Raw genomic sequence first — 22,400 nt, 5'->3', positions numbered from 1 at the left:
ATCTCTAATCTCAAACTACTGTAATAGGGAATCCAATGTAACACCAGCCATGGAATACATACCACTTATAGCTGAAATTATAGGAGAGCACTGATAAATAATGTTTTTGTGTACTTTGGTAAAATATTAAAGTAAGGATCCACTTAGTCCTTCACAAATAACTGACCCAGGCCACTCTGATTAAAAAAAAAAACTACATCTACCACATAACTGAATCCCCTCACAACTGTTTATATTCAATATATAAACTGCTAGGAGGGAGCACATAATTGGTTATAAATACTAACCATTCACAAATATTCACACAGTGTATGCATTTCAAGGTTAAAATATTGCTTCCTTTATCAACATATTTAACATTGCATTTACATTTTAACTGCTTTATCTCCATTAATGTTATTCATTGTTCTTTACTCAGATTATATCTATTTTTATTCTGTTGTAAAAATGCTGTAATTCGTAGTTTGTGATAACAATACTCATGTATTATAACTAAGCTAGGAGGTATGAAATTATTATGTTGCAAACAGCTGAGAACTTTGGTATTGGTATATCTCCTAGCAAACATAATTTCAGACATAAAAATATTAAAATATCTTAATAGTCATAAATTGAAGCATTCTTTAAAACATCTTCATATAAACTTGAATCATGAGTAATGTCTCAGCAAGAATCTGTTCATAGTAAGCTAACTTATGAACATTAGGACCATAAGATAAATTAACTACAGTATGCAACAGAAATGTATAATTTCTAATGTCACTTCATATAGTGTAGGTAAGCAGCTAGGCAGACATTTTAATCCTTTTGATAAAAACTGATTTTAATGCATCAGGAAGGATGAAGCTAGATAAATTAACATTAGAGAAGTCATTATTTTCATAAACATTTAAGATTCTGCCAGTTTAGAGGGACACCCTCCCTAGAGGTACATTGTTGTTTTGCAGGAATCGCACCATTATCTGAATAATCATAACTGTAGATAAAAAAGTTTGGTCACTTTTAGTATGTTCAAAATAAACATTGTGGAAGACACCTTCCTTCTCCAGCCTGTACACTGGAATAATCACCTCTTGGAATTCTCATGAGATCTACCACTCTGAGGACCAGAAATGTTTCCATTCTCAAAGTATTAACTATCATGTTCTAATTTTTTTTTTTTATTACTAATGTTATTTTTCACTTGTTTCTCAGTCATGATAAATTTTAACTTTGTAGTTTAAAAAAAACCAAAAAAAAATCATATACAGTTTGCTTAATTTCTTGTAAAGTGTTAATCTGAGTCACTAATTTGGTGTGTTTGTGAGTGTCATTTAACTAAAGCCACAATCTCAAGCATGCTAAAGCTGCCATTTGCTAGTGGTCCTTCAAATATTACTCTTATTTCTGGAAAAGGGCCTGCTTGATTGTTGATCCCAATCTTAAACCTCTTGGGCAGACATCCAGAGACATAATTTTCTAATAACTTGGTAATTGTAAAAAAAAAAAAAATTCACTTCTTTCACAATCAGTTTAGAAGGCTGTTTAAATTTTGTTGTCAGATCCACAGGAATATCTAGTGATGCAGTGATATTTAAATGAATCATATTGTCAATGCAGTTCTGGCTTTAATGAGTATGAGCATCAGAACTGAAGTTTTTGTAAGGTAGTATGCAAAGTCCTTAATACTGCCAATGTGGCTCCATCATTACTTATTTTGGCAACAAGGATCCACTGAGCACACATAATAAAAGTAAAAACAAAGAGAGAGTATAATATAACAAGAACATGCAAAATTAAAAATGCTGTCAGCAAATATTTTATTTAACTGTGATGCTATGACTTAAAAACAAACCTTCTTGGGGTTTAAAAGTAACAACAAGTTACACCTTGTTGATCTATTAACACTATTAAAAACGTCTTTAACAATTAAAGAACAAAGAGACAGTGGACACATCAAATAATATATGCCCAATTCACTTCTCTGTTCAAAGGTTCATAGGGAAGTACTTGGCTAGCTGCCCTTTTTGAGCTCAAAATAACACATCCCATTTAGTTATAGATTGGCCTTACCCATCCCATGGTTGATAATTATATATTCCCCTAATGAAAATAACTGGGATCATACCATAGATAATTTGAGGGGACCCACACATGGAATAAAGCATTTAATAGCTGTCTGTGTCCTCTGTTAATAGAGGGATCAGTCCTAGTGTAAAATTTCCGTTTCCCATCCATAGATCTTAGTTGCACTTGAAAACGGACAGGGGTGAACTTTGTTTTATGAGGATGGAGAGTCTGTTCCACAGCAGCTGTATCCTCTGCAAGATATACTTGTGCCTCCATACAGTTCTGTTGATATTGCAGAAGAAGTTTAAATCCCTAGACAGATTATTTTGGATGCCATTTGACTTGCCGATGTGCAGTAAGTCCATTAGTAATGGGTTGGAGGATGCCTTTTATGCCAGACACTAGTAACCTTTTAGCAGTCTGTAAGATACAGAGTATAGTGACTGCTCAAATATTTTGGTACCATTGCAACATATTTCAAAATATATCATGACTCAGCTTTTAATAAATACATTTAGAATATCAAAGATTGATGATACATGTAATCATGCAATGAAATACAGGTAGTGAAAGGTTGTGGGTTGCTGCCATTTGAGTGAAATTCTGTGATGTGTGTCTTGAGGGTGGAATCAAAATGCCTATACACACACACACGCACATACACATATATGTATGTATATATATATGTGTGTGTGTGTAAGTATATATATAAATATATATATATATATAAATATATATATATATATATATATATATATATATATATATAACATGTGTATGTGCATTTGTAAATGGATATTTATATAAATAAATATATATATATATATATATATATGGATTCACTTTATAGCATCAAAATACTGAATTATCGAAATTCAGTACCACGAAACTGTAAAGTCAAATCCCCTAAAAGCACACAACCAAACACATACACACACCAACCCTTAATATATGCAAGGGAGCAAGCCCCCCTGCACCCCCACCCCCCTACTTATATATACTAACTCCGAGGTCACACAACACTCCAAAACACACACAACCCAGCATCACACATTCCACAGCCCACCACACAAACACACATCACATACACACAAACACCAGCACTCCCAACACTAACACATTCACACTGTATAACACCTACCCTAACCCACACCTCGAACACCCCAACGCACTCAAACACACACAAACTCTCCCCAAAACGTCAAAAACAGTACACTTACCTAATGCATTATCTGTACCGCGGGTTCAACATAATCCATTCGACACTTCCGGGTTCGCAGTTTCCATCCGTTTGACTTTACAGGCTCGAAATTCTAAAATTCGATATTTTAGCTTTTCGAGCATGTAAAGTGAATCCATATATATATATATATATATATATATATATATATATGTATGTATATATATATATATATATATATATATATATATATATATGTATATGTATGTATGTATGTATACATATATATATATATATATATATATATGTATGTATTCACTTCACTTGACCGAAAACTTATTTGACCGAGCCCAAATGACCAAAAACTCATTTGACCGTAAACTCATTTGACCGAAAATAGTAGTGGCAGTGTATATGCCCTTTTCCCCACTGTAGTGCTACCCTAGAGTAGGTATATATAGTTAGGGGGTGTGTGGGGGGCACAGCCCCCCACATTGGGGAGTGTGGGGTGTGGAGCCCCCACCTACGTTGGTTAAACACTACTTACTGACCCTCATAACAGGAACTGGACAATATAAAACAATATAAAACCAAGCTTGGTTTCCCCCCACACTACCACTGCTATTTTCGGTCAAATGAGTTTTCAGTCATTTGGTTTTGGTCAAATGAGTTTTCGGTCAAGTGAAGTGAATCCATATGTATATATATATATATATATATGTGTGTGTGTGTGTGTGTTTGTGTATTTGTGTATGTAGACAGAATGTTGATATTGCAGAATATTGACATCTTGTGTTGAAGTGTTTTTTACTGTTTGCATAGTATTTTGACCACACAATATATTGACTGTATTAAAGCTGACTAGTTGCTTGAATGGTTGGAATACTGCGGAGGAAGATCATGTCAGGTGTGTGACTGTGTTTGTTAGAGTTGAACTTACTAAGAATTGTTTTTAGTTTTTTGTTTTTTCAATGAAATCATTGATGGTGGGAGTTTCTAATGTGCACCGGCAGTGATTTCTGTCTGTGGGAACATAACACCTTCTTTTAATTGGTGCAATCATGGACTTAATATATTTAAGTGTTGGAAGTGGTGGGGGACTTGCCCACCTCTTATGGGATGAAGCGAGACTTGCACCCCTCCCCCTTACAGAAACACTTATTGTGTTCTTTCTGTAAGTTTTGAGATTGTATAGGTTGGCAAAATTTTTGCAGTTGGTATTTGTGGTGTTAGATATTTTGTGTTGGTGATGTTTGATATTTATGTATGTCAGAAAGTCCAAGGAATGCTGAAGGCACTGAGTCATAAAAGCATATCTTTATTGTGTACGTTGAATAACAATAATAGCTTTTGAGTTTAAAATTAACAAACCAAATACTGTCTTTTCATTACAGTTTCATAAAAGCCGTACCTTCTTTAGGTTTTATACAGTCCAAACAGTGATGCCATTTGAATATACTGCTATGGACACTAAGGAGCCACTAGTAAAATCTAGCAATGGGTGTCAATATGTACTAGTAATAATGGACTATGTTACCAGATATCCAGAGGCAGTACCATTACGCAAACCTAAAATTAAGGCTATTGTCAAAGAACTAGCACTGTTATTCTCCACAGTGATTATCCCTAAAGTGATACTTAATAACAGTTACTCTCTTTATTTTGAAATGTGCTGCATTATTACCCAAAAGTTTGAATAGATAAGTGAATTGGGCAAATATTACCTGATGGGTTCACTATCTTTTTGTTTATTTAATTGTTAATGATGTATTTAATAGTATTTAAGCAGTGCCAGTGTTGCAACAGGGAACGCACCCACCCTTGGTGCTGTAAGACCAGCAGGTTGTGATTTATATTCTCACTCCAGGTGATTTGATTGCAGAGTGCCTCATCCTTCAGATGACATATTAAACTGATGCTGTATGCTTGAATTGGTAGTATGTCAGTTGGATGTAAATCATTATTTCATATTTATTTATTTATTTACACTTGTTTACATTTGTTTACTGGGAAAATCCGATTGGACACAGGTCCTTTTTCAGCGGAGGCCCAGAGAGAAATGCTCCACACAAAGATATATTAAGTACATAGTTAATAGTAAAAAATTAATAAAATTGATATAAATGCAAATTAACAATGCCAGCATAACCACAAAAGTAAAATATAAGTAACATCGTTTCATGAGGACAGCGGATAAACAATGGAGTATACATTCAAATATGCATAGGAGTATACATCATATATGCATAAAAGCATCGGTTACATCAGTGATGGCATATATTGAACATTAGTCGAATAGGAATAGTAATAGTAACAGCAGTGATATAGTTATGAAGCTAATTGGCCATAACAGTTTATGACTGTGAACTGAACCAGGTTTAGAGCTGTGTTTGGAGGGATGGTGGCGTAAACAAGTGCATAGATTGGGAGGAGATAGTTGGGGAAGAATACAGGAGTAAGACAGGAATACAGATTAATTAGTAAAGATGGAATAGAAGGTGGGTCATTGCTTTAGTTGATTGAAATGAAGTGAGGTTTTAAAGGGGGTTTAGAAAAGAAAAAGAATGCTGGCTCCTGCAGTTGAAAGATTGAGATGAACCATGTAGGGTGTCTAAGTGGATGGGGGGGAAGGAGTGGGAGGCAGAGAAAGAGGGTCAGGTCTCTAGTCAGGCTTTGAGCAAGGGCACAACTAGTGATTTTTTAGGTGAGTTTTTAGTGCAGCTTTGACGTGAGTGCATGATTGTATAGAGGTTATTGTGGGGGGGGGTGTTCCATAATTTAAATATAATGAGGAGAAGAGAGCTTCCCCAACTGAGTTCTTGGCTTTTGTTACTTGGAGTTGATTTTTGCAGATGGAACATAGTGGTCTGGAGGTATGGTAGGGCTGGAGTAGATTTTGGAGGGATGGGACTTTAAGAGGATAGTTCATTAACTTGTGAGCAAGGGAAAGTTAATTTAGGTGAAGTAGTTGAGGGAGTAGGAGCCAGTCATGTTCAGTAAGTGATATACAGTGGTGACTGCGATAGGTAGCCCTGGTGGCAAACTTTGTTATTTTGTTGTAACAAGACTCAAGCTTATTTAGGTTAGTTTGCCTTAGAATTACATGGCACTCATTAAAAAGAGTAGGAGTCCTTTATTTATATACAAAAATAACTCTTATTTGCAAAATATTTACAAATATATAAATATGCAAGTCTGTGTACACCTTTTCATAATTTCCTTTACAATCATGCTAAATTTTCATCCCTATTAGACCCCCCTCCTTTTTCCATAACCACCATCTGATTTTACTTAATATTGTTGCTAAAATCCATTTACCATTAAACATAATTTCATTTATTTTTTCATCCTATATAACCCATATAACATAAAATAACTTTTTAACTATTCCTTTAACATTTTCTTTACTTCTGTTCTTATATCCATATTTAATCGTATCCATGTTTATTTTTTACATTTCTTTTACATCTTCAAAAATGTTATTAACTTAGCTTTCCCCTTAATGTTTTTACTCTTCTACATTTTAAAAACAGGTATTCCACAGTTTTCTTTTCTTCTTGACAGTATAAACATATTCTATCACTTTTCTTCTTTATGGCATATTTCCTTTTACTGGCAATTTATCTGTTACCAGTCTCCACAAAAAAAAAAATCTCGGCATTCTTATTTCTAATTACACCATTTGCTTCTTATTTTTATAGCTTTAAATTTTTCATTTGTTAAATGTTCCCCTGTTTTACAGAGTAATGTTTTATCATTGCATTTTATGCCATACTTTTCTATCCTTTTCTATATCATCAGTTTTTATTTCCCACAAAAATATTTTTCTTGGTGACATTTTATTTCTTCACTTATACACTGTTTTACTCTTTTTTTTACCATACCCCCACTCCAAATTTATCATACTTATATTTATCCAGTTTTACTACTACTTTTTCATCTCTTTCATTTATCCATGTTAACACTTTGTACAAATTTAATGAAGCGGTGTGTACCACTGGTTTAATTAACACTAAACCTCCTTTTTCATTAACATACAAAACTCCTCTTTTTACTGGGTTTAATCTTGAATCCCATAGAAATTTAAAAAAAAATCTGCAATTTATTTCTTTTCATATACTGTTGGGAAAATAAGTACATTTGCTAAGTATCCTATTTTTTCCATCAGTACAGAACTTATCAAATAAGCCTTTTTTTCTGAATGATAATTTATATGGTCTCTATAAAAGACTTGTTTGTTTTATTTCTTCTATTTTTCCCATTGAATTCTACGTACATCTTTATTCACAAATTTTATGCCTAACACAGAAATTTAATTCATTGTAAAATATATACCCCAGATCTTTACTACATCACCTAAACTTTTACTTTTCACTTTAATTAAAGCCATCCCTATCATCTCTAGACACCCATTTGGGCAAATTATTACTTCTTTTATCCAAATTTAGTTTTTTGCAGTTATAATGTCATCTGCATATGTTAACAGAACTGGAATTCTTAACTATTTGGCTATTGTATACCCTACCTCCTTCATTTTGCAATTTATTTGACATACTATCTTATTCATAACTAATGCAAGGAGTGTACAACTCATTGGATATCCCTGTCTTTTACCACTCTTCATATCTACCTCTTGGCTTAACCAGCCATTTACAAGTATTTTTACTTTATTATTACTAAAGGCTGATGTACATAATTTCCTAACATTCTCACTTATATTATATTCTTTCATTATTACTCATAAGATTTGGCATCCAATACTGTCAAATGCCTTATTAAGGTCTCCTTGATTTTTGGTTCTTCTTTTCTGTTCATAATATCCACAGTTTCTCTAAACATCATTAATAATTCTTGACAACACTCCCCCTTTATACCATGTATGCTATCTTCCATAATATTTTTCATTTTAGTTTCAAATCTCTTTCTTATTATTTTCATAAAGATCTTATAATCATTATTATTCAGTGCTCTTGGTCTCCAGTTTTCTATCTTTCTTCTTCCGTATGAATTTAAGTATTCCACTACATAATTCTTTATACATAAAACCTTCATTTAATCATTCATTCAAAATCTTTAAAAAATATATATTTTTTTGCCAATCCCTTAAATTTTTGTATCTTTCATACCCTATTCCATCTGGGCCTGCAGTCGGATCTATGTTTACTTGTCCTCATACTTTATCTTGCTCATTTAAATAAATCTTTTTTTCCAACTCTTTATTCTCTTTTTCTTTTAACTTTTTTACTTTCCATGTTTTTTACTACCTTCTTTTTTTCTTTAAACATTTTTTTACATATTGTACTACACTATTCATAATATTTTCCTGAGTTCTTTCCATTTTTCCTTTTATCATTTTTTATTTTTCTCCTTACACTACCATCTTCCTTTAGTAATCTGCTTAAGTAACTCAATTATTTATTTATTGACATTTGTTAACCGGGAAAGTCCACTGAGTCAGAAACCCATTTTCACTGGAGGCCTGGGGAGTAAAGCTCCATGAATATGACATACAAAATGAGCATGCAGAGCAATTTTAACAAAAAAAAAAAAAAAAAATATATATATATATATATATATATATATATATATATATATAAAATATTAAATCAGTTGTTAGTACATCGACATAAAGTTGGCAGGTTGCTACATGCATAACAATATATATGCTATATATTAAAAATTATCTTTACTTGTATAACAATTCTTGCATTATTTTTCTTGATTTCTTTCATATAATGCTTTTTTTTTGTCAAAATATTTTCTGTTATTATGTTCAAAATCTTCCAATGCATCATTAAATGTTGTTTTATATTTTTGTTTTTCTACTTTTCTCACATCATATTGCCACTGTAAAAAATATTTTTTTTATATTTTCCTTAAATATTATCCAGAATTCAGACCATTTTTTATAAAATGTTCTCATCTCTTTTTATTCCATGCTTTCTCATTTATCCTTTTTATTCCTTTGCCTGTTTTATATACTCCTTGTTTATCTCTAGCCATATTGCAAGATGATCAGAAAATCCTGTTTCAATTACATCTTCTTCTCCTATAACTAAACTTTCTGATACTGTATTTATTTTTTTCATCCATTTCCTTTCTTTTTCTTTGGTATTTTACCTTTGTACCAAAATATTTTCCCTTTTACTACCTCCCAATTTGTCTTTTTCATCACTTATTTCAGAATCTTTTTCCTATGTCCAGTTTATTATTATTTTCTCATCTAATGTGTCTTTTATTACTACTACTTCTAAAATGTCTTCTCTTTATTCATTTTCTTCTCTTACTTTCTCCTTATTGTTATTTTCATTTTTGTAATCCATCCATAAATGTCCATTTGTGTTACATTTAAAACATTTCAATTCACATTTTTGCATCATGTCCCATTTCCCTGCTAATATAACATTTTCTTTTGTCACAGTTACATATGAAATGTCCTTCTTTTCCAAAAAAAAAAAAACATGCTTTAGGTTGTTCCCAGTATTTTACAACACCCCAATTCCCCTCCACATTTATCATGCTTGTTATGTGCATAATTTTTTCTCTTTCTATTTTTAGGGCAATATTACAATTCCAGCCACCAGTTCATAAACCCCTTTTGTCATAAAAATTTGCAATGTTCAATACTTCTTTACATAAAGCTTTCAAATGTCCTTTCAAAGTCTCTTTCTACCTCTGTATGAAATTGTTCATGAATCTTCTTTTTTGTTTCCCTGTTAAATACTTTTTTCACATACAGATTCCATTGGCTACAGTCTTTCTTCTTTTTTAAATTCTTCAAGCAAGAAAATTTTCCATTGAAAAACAGTCTTGTATATAATTTCACAAAGTGTCTCTGTGTTAATAAGAATAAATGTCTCTTACCTCATGTGGTCTTGCACCCAAAGGAGCTATTAAACCGTCCCACATTTCATACTTGTCCATTTCGTCTTTTTTTTCCTTTGAATTCTTACACGTTTCATTTTCCTTTGGCTTCTTTTCTGCTACTCCAGTTTTGCCTTCTTTGATTTTCACTGCATATGGTTTCTTTTCCATCTCACCACTGTTCTTCAGGATTGTCTCTCCATCTTCCTTTTTTTCTCAATAATGTCCCCTCCAGGAAACATCTCCTTCATTTTCTGGCTCATTCTACACCACTATTTCTTTAAGTAAATCATCCCGCAACCCTAACAACTGGAGGGTTGTAATTATACACCCATCATTTGCTGACTCATCTCCATCAAATAGGTTTCTTTGAAATATTTCCTCAGAATCCTGCACATATTCTTTGGTCTCAATGTTTGCTTTTTCTTTAATTTCTTTCACCACTCCATCACCTCTTTCTCCCTCCATTTGCTCCCCATTTCTCCAGGCTACCTCTGCACCTGGAACAGAAACAGGAACTGCTTCTCCACAATGGGTCCCACTCACAACAATGACGAGTAGGGAGAATTTCCCCGATGTCCTGGCCAAATTTCCCATAATAGTAGAAGTACCACCTCGGGTCTTCCATGAAAACACCACTAGCCTAGTGGGGGACTAGCATGGTCAACAAAGGATAAATAGATAAATAAAATAAGATTTGTTATAAATACAAGATATTAACTCCATAGAAGGCTTGTTTTAAGATGAGTTAAATAAAATGTTTATTGGCAGCATTAACTGGGCTGTCTCCAGAATATTCTGGCTATAGGCCTGCTCTAGTGACTACAGAAAAAGTACTCCACAAAGCAGCCTCAAATGAGATGATATTCTAAAATTCTCCAGGGTATTACTTTCATGTAAGCTTTCATCTGAGGATCTAACTTATTGAAGGCTTGGGACAGGGATTCCTCCTTTTATGTGATGATAGATGGTTATTAAGAGCCCATTACTGTCTAATTCGGAGTTTTGTGTACCTATCTTCTGCAAGAATATTCCCATACACCGCTTTTGCAGCACACACTTAAAGGTACATTACACACTTTCCAAATTCAACATACATTTTTAAAGGCACACTACATATTTTCCAAAATTATCATATTACAGTTACCATCCTTTGCACAAGACATGGGTTTTGGATGTCTCTTGATGGACTGTACACCCTTGACAACCTATCAGTATTTCTGTTGGCAAAAGAGGGCCTTTGGCTAACTATAACAGCTGGAGGACAGAAGGAATAATGCTCAGTAGCAGAACGTCAAATTACAGTTAGTCTGTCTATTCAGCCACTGCAGTGGGGAATGATCAGTTACTGGACTGAAGTGCCTACCTAGCAAAAATAATTTGAAGGCACCCATTTTATAGCTAGACACTCTCTTTCAGTGGCTGAGTATCCCTTAACTACATTGTTAAGCCTTCTACTGATGTAACACAGGATGAACTCCCTTTAAATGTCTCGGGCTAGCACTGCTCCAAGCCTACTTGTTATTTATCAAATGTATAAGGGCAACTTTTTTATAAAACTCGTAGTCGCTAACAGAGGTACAGAATATAGGATTCTTTTTAGTTCATTAAATGCTGTTTCTACCTCGAGGCCATTGCACCTTGACAGCAGAATTTGCTTTTGTGAGATCTGTTAGAGGGCAGGCAGTAGTCACAGAAGTAGGCACAAACATTCTGTAGCACTCGTCTATTCCAAGAAAAGCATTCAACTGTTTTTTGTTGATCATAGACACCAGTTATTTTATGTTATCAAGTTCTAACTAAGGCTTTAAAATGCATTTTAAATCACAAATCTACAGTTTTGCAATGTGTTAGCATCAGAAACCCTTTTATGAAATGTTTTTGCTTGTACTTCAGATTTAATCCAAGCCTTGGACAAACGTTCTTTTTTTTTTCAATTTGTCATAGCCCATTTAATCAGTTCTCTCCATGTCCATACACACCTTCAGGATTTTTGTCCATGCTACTTGGTTCTAGTTTTCTAAGATGACACAACATTCAAAAGTGACTAGGTATGATTCTAGGTCATGATCCTTGGGTAGATTTTTCACAGCAGGCATGCTCTTAAGGTTGGCAGCTATATTAGCTATCAGAGCTAGCTGCTACTGTAGTTGCACCAGCTTCTGGTCTGCCTTCACCTGCATTTTCTTACTTACATTTAGTAAGTTCTCTGTGGTTGGCGTCAGCAGGAAAACATTCCAGGAATGGAAGTAGAAGTGCCTCAGGTACACAGCAGTAACACTATTGAAATTAATTGTTAGTCCAAATATGGTTTGAACCACAAACTAAGAGGCAATCTCGCATGCAAGCAAAACAAGGAAAATCAAAACTGTGCGACTCAAGAAACATGAGTATACCAAATCACATAATAAAGAGTGTTTTATCATCATTTAATTTTATTTGTATTACTGAGTCAATACAATAGTTATTATGTACTGTAAATGAACTTGTCTGGTTAAGTGATGTGTTTGTATTTAAACCACGAGTGGAGTCATTTTTTGTTCTGATGAAGTCTATTGTACTTGATAACTGGACGAAAGCACTTACAGTTTTTATGGTTTCTGATGTATTTTATGGCTTAAAGTTTCTCTAGTTCAGTTTTATTCTTTTCTTTATTACATGACTCCAATTATAGGTGGTAGTAGTGACTTGATGTACTATGGTTTCCCCGAGTCGCACTTTTTAAAATTTTCCAAATATGGTTTGCAATTGGCAGGAAAGATACTGTAAGTAGTAGTAAATGTAAGCCATTTCTGTGCCCTGCTTCCAACCCTCCTTCATCATGTTTAAGTGTAGCAAATCCATCAGTACTGGGTCGTAGGTCGCCTTGTATGTCAGACACAGACAACTCTTAGGAGTCTGTAGGATATCGAGTATAGAGACTGGGCTTTGAGTTGGTCCATGTAGGTCATATTGTTTAGGCCTTTTATTTTTTAGTAAGGTATTTCTGTGGGCATTTCAGTTGTTGTATGTGTCTGGACAGATGCATACAAAAGGGGGTATTCTACTCAATGACTGTCCTAATAAAGGCTGATTAAAGGGGGCTAGTGACAGTCTCTTTGTTTATAATCCATGTGATATAGAAGCACTTTCTTATGATAATGGACACATGTTGGTCAAAAGTTAAGTCACTGTCCACAAAAGTTCCCAAATCCCAAACAACTTGGTCAGCTGTTAGAGGCATGTTGTCAGTGTGGTAGTTTCCTGGGGTAGATGTCTTACCAAGGGATACAGTAATGCTTTTTTTGTCATTTAATTTCAGTCCATGATTTTGCCAGCAGTTATTTATTTGGGCAGATCTTCCTGGCAGGATGGCTAAGTCATCTGGGGATTCATTGACTGCTCCTAGCTTGTAGTCATCTGCAAACTTATTCAACAACAGCCCTTTGGTAATGGCTTTTACTTCAGAAAAGTAGATACCAAACAGGAGAGGTCAAAGCATAGAACCCTGGGGTAATCCACTGGAGACTGGTGTTTTTGTTTAGGCAACTTCCCTATTTTGATTCCTGTGCCCTATCTCTGAAGTAGTTGGCAATCCAGTGGGTGATGTATGGGTTTATTCCCAGTTTATTTAGCTTTTCTACTATTCTTAAGTGGGAGAATTTATCAAAATCTTGGCCCAGTTGAGGTATGTGGTATGTACTGTTTTGGCTTCATCTATTACTTTGTGACCCTTTCAAAAAATCCACCAGGTTGAGTAAGTATGACCTGCCTGTGATGAATCCAAACTGAGATGGGTCCAGGGTTTGCAGGTGCCTTTTGCCTTTTTTGACTAGTTCCATAATAAGTTTTCCCATGGATCTGCATATGAGGCTGGTCAGACTTATGGGTCTGTAATTGTCTGGGTCTGTAGAAGTTACTTCCTTATGGAGGGAAATGACTGTAGCTGTTCTCTATACACTTGGTATAAAACCTGTTTGAGGCTGAGATTTAATAGTGTTGTTAGGGATGTGGCTAAATAGTGCTTCATGTTATTTAATATGCATCCTGGGATATTGTCAGGACCCATCAATGCAGTGTGTTTAGCTTTATATCGCACTTTTTAATGTAGTTTTCCTCAAAGGACATTGATCCATATATCCACATTTTTTTCTTTCCCTCTTCCCAGGGCCTGCATAAGCTCTTTCTCTATCAGACTTTGTCCATTGGTATTCTTTCCTTAAACACACACACATATATATGTATGCTTGTATCTGTAGCTAGCTCTATATATATATATATATATATATATATATATATATATATATTTGTGTGTGTGTGTGTGTGTGTATGCATGTATCTTTATCTGTCTATATACACACACACACACATATGTATATATATATATATATATATATATATATATATATATATATTCTAATTTTAGACATGGACATGATTTTAAGCCATAAAAAGTTCTTGAAATGTGGGCACAATATTTCACCTCAGGACCCACACTTATAATGAATGGCTTGTTTAAGTGTGAAACATTTCATTTCTGGCTGTGATATCTGACGGCTTGGCGTCATAGAGGGGGCAACGGTGTCCAGCGCGGAGGTCCCAGGACTTTGTTATTCGGGCTGACTGAGGGATACCTGCAGGCAGATGGCCCGGGTGTGATGACTGCAACAGTGAATACACACAAACGTCTACATTTATGGTAAGTGTACACAACTGTACTATTTTAAGTATGGGAGTAAACTATACAATTATTTTTCTTTTATGTCATGGTTCAAGTTTTAAAAGTGCATTTTTTTTTACATGCAGTTAGTGTATTAAGCTTTACTTGCACTATATTACTGGCCACCTTAGTGAGAGCAATTATGCCCCGTGTGTTATCTGACTATCTCAAGGATTACTTGCATAAAATTAGACCATCTTAGTAACAGTCTTCATATCATTGGTGGAGCCTTCCTGTGTCCTGACAGAGTGCTCTTCAAACTTTCTGGAGATATACAGAGCTAAGTATATTTTTCTGGCACTTCAGAGTTATGTACTGTTAATTGTTGCTTGACTAATTTTATATATCATTGCTGGCTGACTTCAGAGGTGTGCACTGTTATTTTTGCTTCACTGTATAGTTTTTCAGATCTCTGCTGAAGGTGTTGATTTCCCCCTACCAATCCTCCCTATTCCTGTCTTGTTTAAATTTGGAGGCTTTTGCAGTTGCCCACCGCCACTGTAGATTTGATCTGGGACACTCCCCCAGTCCCATCTCTTTACCTCATTCTACTTAATCGACTGCTTCTGCACTTGTTTTTAGTCATTTTTAATTTAATTGCATTTTTGTAACTGTTTGGTCTAACATTGCTACATACTCAAGTGTGCTAGCTTGCACTGCATTTGAATTGTTTTTACTGCTATTTTAGCTACTTTTCTGTATAAAAAAAAAATCTAAGCCTGTTTCCTACCTTTTCTGAAACTAGTGTAGTCCAGATTCAGATTTGCTGTATCCAGGACTGTATGTAAACTTCTGAGCCCCCCCAAGCTTTCTGTGTTGGAGGGAAGCCTTCTAGTTTATCAGTGGGAGTGCTAAGCACTAGGTAACCTATCTACCACATAAGGAGTGGTTCTGGCCCAGAAATTGTAGTTATTGGCTGTTTGGGCAGTTTTTCCATCTATCTCAACTTTCTGATTTAAAAGCACACATTTGCACTTGTTTCCCCCCTGTCCTGTAACTAGTTTAGTCCAGATACAGATTCTTAGTTTTAGCACTTGAATTTGCTTATTCATGCTCAGCCCTTGTTCAGAACTTGTTGTAAGCACTAAATAAGCTACTAATTACTACAGCACTCAACCTTCCTCATTACCTAGAGGAAAACAGTTTTGGTACTTACTTTCCTCACTTGCTTAGAGGAAAAACAGCTCTTGTACTCACTTTCCTCACTTATCTAGAGGAAAATTGTTTTTTATTCAGGCATGTCCAAGGGTCAGCTCACAGTGTTCTCTCATGTCTATCTGATGAATCTGAGCATCTTGGGGCAATGTAGAAATTGCCTCATGTACACAGACAACCCTCTCCTCCTACCACCCAACACTGCAACCTGTGAGAGATGCACTTATCTAGCCAAACTGGAAGTAAAGCTGTCTTCAACCAAGACTGAACTTGACAGTCAAGAGGAGAAGGTAAACACTTACACCACACCACACCACACTCATCACATAGTCTCACTAAATCTACACCACCAAAATCCACACATAAAGACACAAAAACATTCACAGAGGCTCTCAATAATAATCTGCTCAAGCAACAGAAGCCTTCAAAGCAGAAATGCAATCAACCTCCACCCCCCCCAACACAACTCAAATGATACATAGACCGCAAACTCAGTGTGCCACTCAACCACAGCCAATAAGGCAAAACAACGTACCCAACACACTAGTCATAGGTGACTTTATAGTCAGGCACACTGATGTCCCACTCACCAGGCTAAACAAGGGGGAGGTTACTGTCAGCTGCCTGTCTGGTGCCAGGATCCGCCATATAACCCACGCACTCAGGTCACTCCACAACAAGTACAAATATGACTCTGTCATTGTCCATGTTGGTGTGAACGACCTGAGACGTACCTCCCTGGACTACATGAAAAGAGACATGGAAGAGCTCTCCGATCTTGTAGCCCAGGCAGGTATGACCCTAGCCCTGAGTAGCATTCTGACATCACCCAGAATGATACCGCAGTACAAGGGCAAAATGATCGACTTCAACAATTGGCTAAGTGTCTGGTGTCATTTTAAAGGGATCCAGTATCTGTCTGCCTGGAATGACATGGTCGACAGACCACGATGCTTTGCCAGAGATGGTCTGCACCTGTCACCCCTGGGATTTTGGATACTGGCTAAGGTTCTTGCCGCCCCTATAGTGCCTTTTTTAGGCAAGGTTCAAATGGCAAATTCACCATCATAACAGGAACAGGCAAGCAAAAACTGAGGGTGATGCTACTCAATGCTAGAAGTCTAAATCTCAAAATGCACTCGCTCGAGGCACTCTTTAAAATGGAGAACATCGATATCTGTGCAGTGACTGAGACCTGGTTCAAGGCTCCAGAAAGCACCCCTGCAATACCAGGCTATAACTCGTACCACACTTTTCGGCCATATAACTTGGACTGGAACACCAAAGGCAGAGGTGTGTCCATATTCATTAAGGATATCCACACCTCCAGGCTAGTTGCTTAGCATAATGCAGCCAAGGTTATCCAAGTGCAACTAACTCTGGGCAAAACTGCAATCCAAATTGTAGCTTGCTACAGATCCCCCACCATGTCCCAGGATTCCCACTCCTCTTTTCTTGATGTACTGGAAAATATTAGGGTTCAACCAAACACCCTAATAATGGGTGATTTCAACTACCCCACCATTAACTGGGAAAACTACTCATGTACCAACTCCTTCGCCCAATGCTTTCTGGAATTCATAAACTCCAATGCCCTGGATCAACCTATCCACACCCCCACCAGGGGGCAACAATCTCCTAGATCTAGTCATTACCAACATGAGTGACCGGTGTTCCACACCTGAAGTCAACGCCTCATTGGTCCAATCCGACCATAAGCTAATTACCCTAGATATCCACATCCTGCCCCCACCCCCCATTAAGGAAGCCATGGTAAAAAATTTCTCCAAAGCCAACTTCATGCTTCTTAAGACAGAAGTGGTGAACTTCATGACACCCATGCAGATGGACAATACAGTTAAGACTACTGAATCCTACACAATTACACTTTATAGGCACTTACACGAGTGCATGGATCGTGCTATCCCAAACAGAACCAAGACGCTATCCCCCAAAAAAGGAAGCCAATCTGGTGGTCCCCTGCCATAAACAAACTGTACAACAGAAGGAAGAAACTGTTGCAAAAGCGAGTAAAATTCCATGAGTGGAGGAGCTCCCTGGCCAGCCTCAGTAAGAAGCTGCGATCCCTGATAAAATCCTCCAAAGCTAGTTACAAAAACAAAATGGCCACTGATTCTAAAGATGACCACAAAGCATTCTATAGCTATGTCAAGAATCTCAATGGCAACACTCAGATCTGCTCTGAGTTACAGCACAATGGCACTAAATATACAGACCCAACTGATATTGCCAACATCCTGGCAGATAGGTTCAGTGCTAACTTTACCCCCCTCTCACCCTCTAAAGAGCCCATGTCTATACCGGAAGAATGCAAAGTTCCTGTAATCATGACTACACAGGTAAAAACTACACTCTCCAAAGCCAAGAACACAGCATCCATGGGACCAGACAACATCCCAGGCTGCGTTCTACATGAACTACAGAACGAACTGGCACCCCACCTAAGTACCATGTTCAGTCATAGCCTCACCTCAGGCTTTGTGCCCACTGAATGGCGCACAGCGACGGTTATCCCACTCCACAAGGGGGGGAGTCACCACAGACCCTGGGAACTACTGCCCCATTAGCCTGACGAGCCTGGTCTGCAATGCCATGGAACGTATCCTCATGGAACTTATAAACAAAGACATTGGTAATCTCCAAACTCTGGACCCCACCCAGTTCGGGTTTGTAAAAGGCAGATCATGTCTCCTAAACCTGATAGACTTCTTTGAAGCAGTCACCAAAGCCATAGATGAGGGTAAAGTGGTTCACACAGCCTATCTAGATCTTGCCAAGGCTTTCGACACCATCCCCCACTCTGGAATTATAGATAAACTCACTAAACTAGGTATAAATCCCTATGTCACAAGATGGGTTGCCAACTGGCTTACTGACAGAACCCACACTGTGAAAGTAGCAGACTCCAAATCCAACTTCAGACCAGTGACAAGTGGAGAACCACAGGGTTCATCCTGGGTCCTCCCCTGTTTGGTATCTACTTCTCTGAAGTACAGGCTAACACAGAAGGTCTTTGGCTAACGAAGTTCGCAGATGACTGCAAACTAGGAGCCATAATCGAAACTCCTAACGATGTGGACATCCTACAAAAGGGCCTCACTGAGACAGATGCCTGGTGTCAAAGCCATGGCCTCAAACTCAATGCCAAAAAGTGCATTGTCATTCTCTCTTGTTGGTAAAAACTTTGTACCCATGAACTACAACATAGGCGGTAGTATACCTTGGGACACAGGTGGACAGTAGTCTCTCCTTTGATAATCATATCGCCACAGTAGTCGGGAAATCCTTCTATGTGGCACACCTCATCACAAAAGGTTCCTCATCCAGAAAAAAATAGGTCATTGTTCCCCTCTGCTCATCACTCATTAGACCCATTATAGAGTACAACACCCCTTTTGGTATGTACCTCACAAGACATCTACAACAACTGGAAAGGCTGCAAAAATACCTCACAAAGAGGATTACTGGCCTCAAACAGATGCCCTACACAGACCGTCTCAAAAAACTCCAGCTTTATTCCATCGCATATCGCCTACTCAGAGGGGATCTCTGCCTAACATAAAAAGCTATGTCAATCCCAGAGCTGTTGGACATGCTCCACTTAAAGAAGTCCCAATCCCTCCGAGCTACACACTCTAGGGACCCAAACCTTGTCACCACAATAAACAGAACATGCCGGAGGGATAGATTCCTGTCCCAGAGGCTTCCCATACTCTGGAACAAACTACCTATCTATATCAAACAAAGCTCCTCATTAGTACCCTTCAAGAAAAATCTTGATGACTGGATGGGAAATAAGAAATTCATCCCGGGGATCACTTCTTTAGCTCTGCTTGACAGTGGCACAGGAAAATAATTTTCTTGGGTGGCAAAAGCCAGGGTACCTTTTTAGCTGGGCTTGTATAGGCCCTAGGGCCGATAGCCAAGTATCTTCCTATGAACCTATGAACAGAGTCCCGATGAGAAAAGCTACTATATATTTAATATTAAATAGTTAATTACAGTGAATAAAGAATATCCAGTACAGATATATGAATTATACATCTTACAGCAATTAATTATTATTTACAGTTGTAAGATGGCATTTTAAGTGAGAAAGGATTGTTTAATAATATAGCCATTAAAGCTTAAGGAATATGTAAAATGTAGCAAACAGTTGCTACAGTTTATACCTTGCCTGTATGGAGCACAACAGTGCTCAGGTTTTAGTAACAAAAAAAAAAAATTAAATTAAATATTTTTTTTCTAACTGTAGCAAACTGTTTGCTATAATATGACAAGCAGCTGCTATGGTTTAGACAACACACAGAGCACTACAGTGCTCAGGTTTGACTGTAAATGCAATACCGGCTTTTAAAAGCTGGTATTGCATTCAAGACAGATCGGGATCAGCTGATCACTCCTCTCAACACTCTGCACCTGGGCAAGTGCCCCTCTCGACCTACTCTAACTACACCATTGTCTGAGGAGTGGTGCATATTATAGGCAGGCTTTAACTGAGAGAAATCAAAGTTATTTGGTAATTTCAGCCACTGCATTTTTGTTTCAAGTGTGACACAATGTTGAGCGGAATTGAGCATGTTTTTCTTATTAGTATAGAGTTCATGTTTGTAAGAACAGGAGAAGCATAGTAGTATAGAGAGAAAGAAGTTAGTAACAATGCTTATATGAGATTGTACAGTAAGGAAATCAGAAGCTGCATACATGAGGCCTAATTTTTCATGTGCGTTTTTTAGGTAACCATTTGTAGTATCGGGACCTACTACAGCGAGTCTCAAAACACAGAGACTGAATGCCGTAAAAAGGGACTTGCATATAGCAAGTCTGAGATGGCCATTTCCTGGAATATTCTGTTTTTTTCAATGTATGGCAAGCTTGGAGTTAGTACAGATACATTTGGGGAGTGTGGATGGCTTGCCACCCAGATCAGGAGTGCACCAAAAAAGATATTTGCCCCCTTCAAAAAAAAAAAAGAAGTTTAAAGTAGAAGAGCAACCCTTTGAAGTCATTAACTTTTGGCATATCTGAAGAAACCTGTGTATCCAAAGAAAACAAAGGCAGGCACATGGTGAATGAACAAACCACCACCACACTGACAGTGATTACATATCAGGACCGTGGATCTGTGAGGCTCAGATCTTACCCAATGAACCCCCAGGCCACCTGTGATATTTTAACTGTGGTCAGAATGACATGAGGGACTTAAAATTGATTCTTTATCAGTTGGTGGTCAATTTTGCCAACTGAATGAAAGAAGGTCAGTCTAACTAGATAGATTCTGTTGAACTTATAGTAAAAATTCTTGTACCTTTGTTTTTTGTAATTTTTGAAATTATATTTAGTCAACTAATTTTCATATTTTTATTTCAGTTTCAAAGGTTTAGACACTGCTGAATTAAAATTCTATGGGAAATGCTTAAAGTTGTATGTCCATACTTTATTATCTTAGAGCTTGTTAACAAGTCACTGGTCACCCTAACTTTAGAAATCAATATATAGCCAGACTGCAGCTACAAGTGTGAATCATACCTCTCAACCTCTTAGAGCAAGAAATCTTGACAAAGCCATAAATAAAAGTGGGGCAAGTTTTAAATATTGTTCTTACAAACAGAAAGTTGATAGAATGACAGGTTTTGCATTAGCATGAATTTTCTGAAGGGTATGAAGTCTGTAACTCAAATGTCTGTCATTATTTCTAACTTCAGTCCTTAATGATTTGCTGCTAATTTGCTAGAAAACTACAATTTTATGAAAAATGGACCAAAAATATGAAGCAAAAGACTGGACAGTCTGTGAAAGTCTGTACAGTTGAGAGAAATGGTGTGAATTCTTCATAGATATTTGAATCCTAGTTTTAAAATATGGTTCAGTATACTATTCTTGATTTTAGAAGTACTTACAGCAATTTATCAATTTCAGTTAATTATGGAGGTTCCAAGAAAGACTTTTTAGCTGAGCATTTTTATGATTAACCAATGGCTGATAACTGCACTGGTTCATATTGAATCATGCATATGGAAGTTTTATTGTTCTTGTTGATGAGTGCACAAGTAAGCAAACTCCTTATAATTTGTTAGTGAACATGGATTCAAACTCATAACTCAAGATGGAACAATGAACTTGTAGTGGCTTTCAGATTTTATTAAAACTGTATTTATCCACAGGCATGACAGAAATGGTACGTAAAATTATGCTGAGTCGAGCAGTCCGAGTGATGCAGGAGCTGTTTCCGGAGGAATACAATTTCTATCCTCGTGCATGGATTCTGCCAGAGGAACTTCCTCTTTTTACTGCTCAGGTAATTGCATTCTTTTTTTTTGGTCCTGTTACATCACCCTTCCAGCCAGGCATCCCTTCTGCATGCTGGATTTACCAACCAATCATCTACCCCATGCACCCAGATTTGCTCTAGTATTGCTGTGGCTGGTTGTG

The 22,400-nt window shown here is 36.7% G+C and overlaps 1 protein-coding gene across 1 annotated transcript in view; it reads left to right on the top strand.

Annotated features, from left to right (window-relative positions):
• Window positions 1–22,400, top strand: part of TTLL11 (tubulin tyrosine ligase like 11) — a 1,746,306-nt gene that overhangs the window by 203,889 nt on the left and 1,520,017 nt on the right. Inside the window, exon 3 of the mRNA XM_044058582.1 lies at window positions 22,133–22,266. Within this exon, the coding sequence (XP_043914517.1) occupies window positions 22,133–22,266 (134 nt within the window). The remainder of the gene's footprint in view (window positions 1–22,132; window positions 22,267–22,400) is intronic.

This window comes from Protopterus annectens, chromosome 16.part0, assembly GCF_019279795.1.
Source record: "Protopterus annectens isolate FY-2018-M chromosome 16.part0, PAN1.0, whole genome shotgun sequence".
Lineage (NCBI taxonomy): Eukaryota > Metazoa > Chordata > Ceratodontiformes > Protopteridae > Protopterus > Protopterus annectens.
This window is presented reverse-complemented; position numbering and strand designations above follow the sequence as displayed.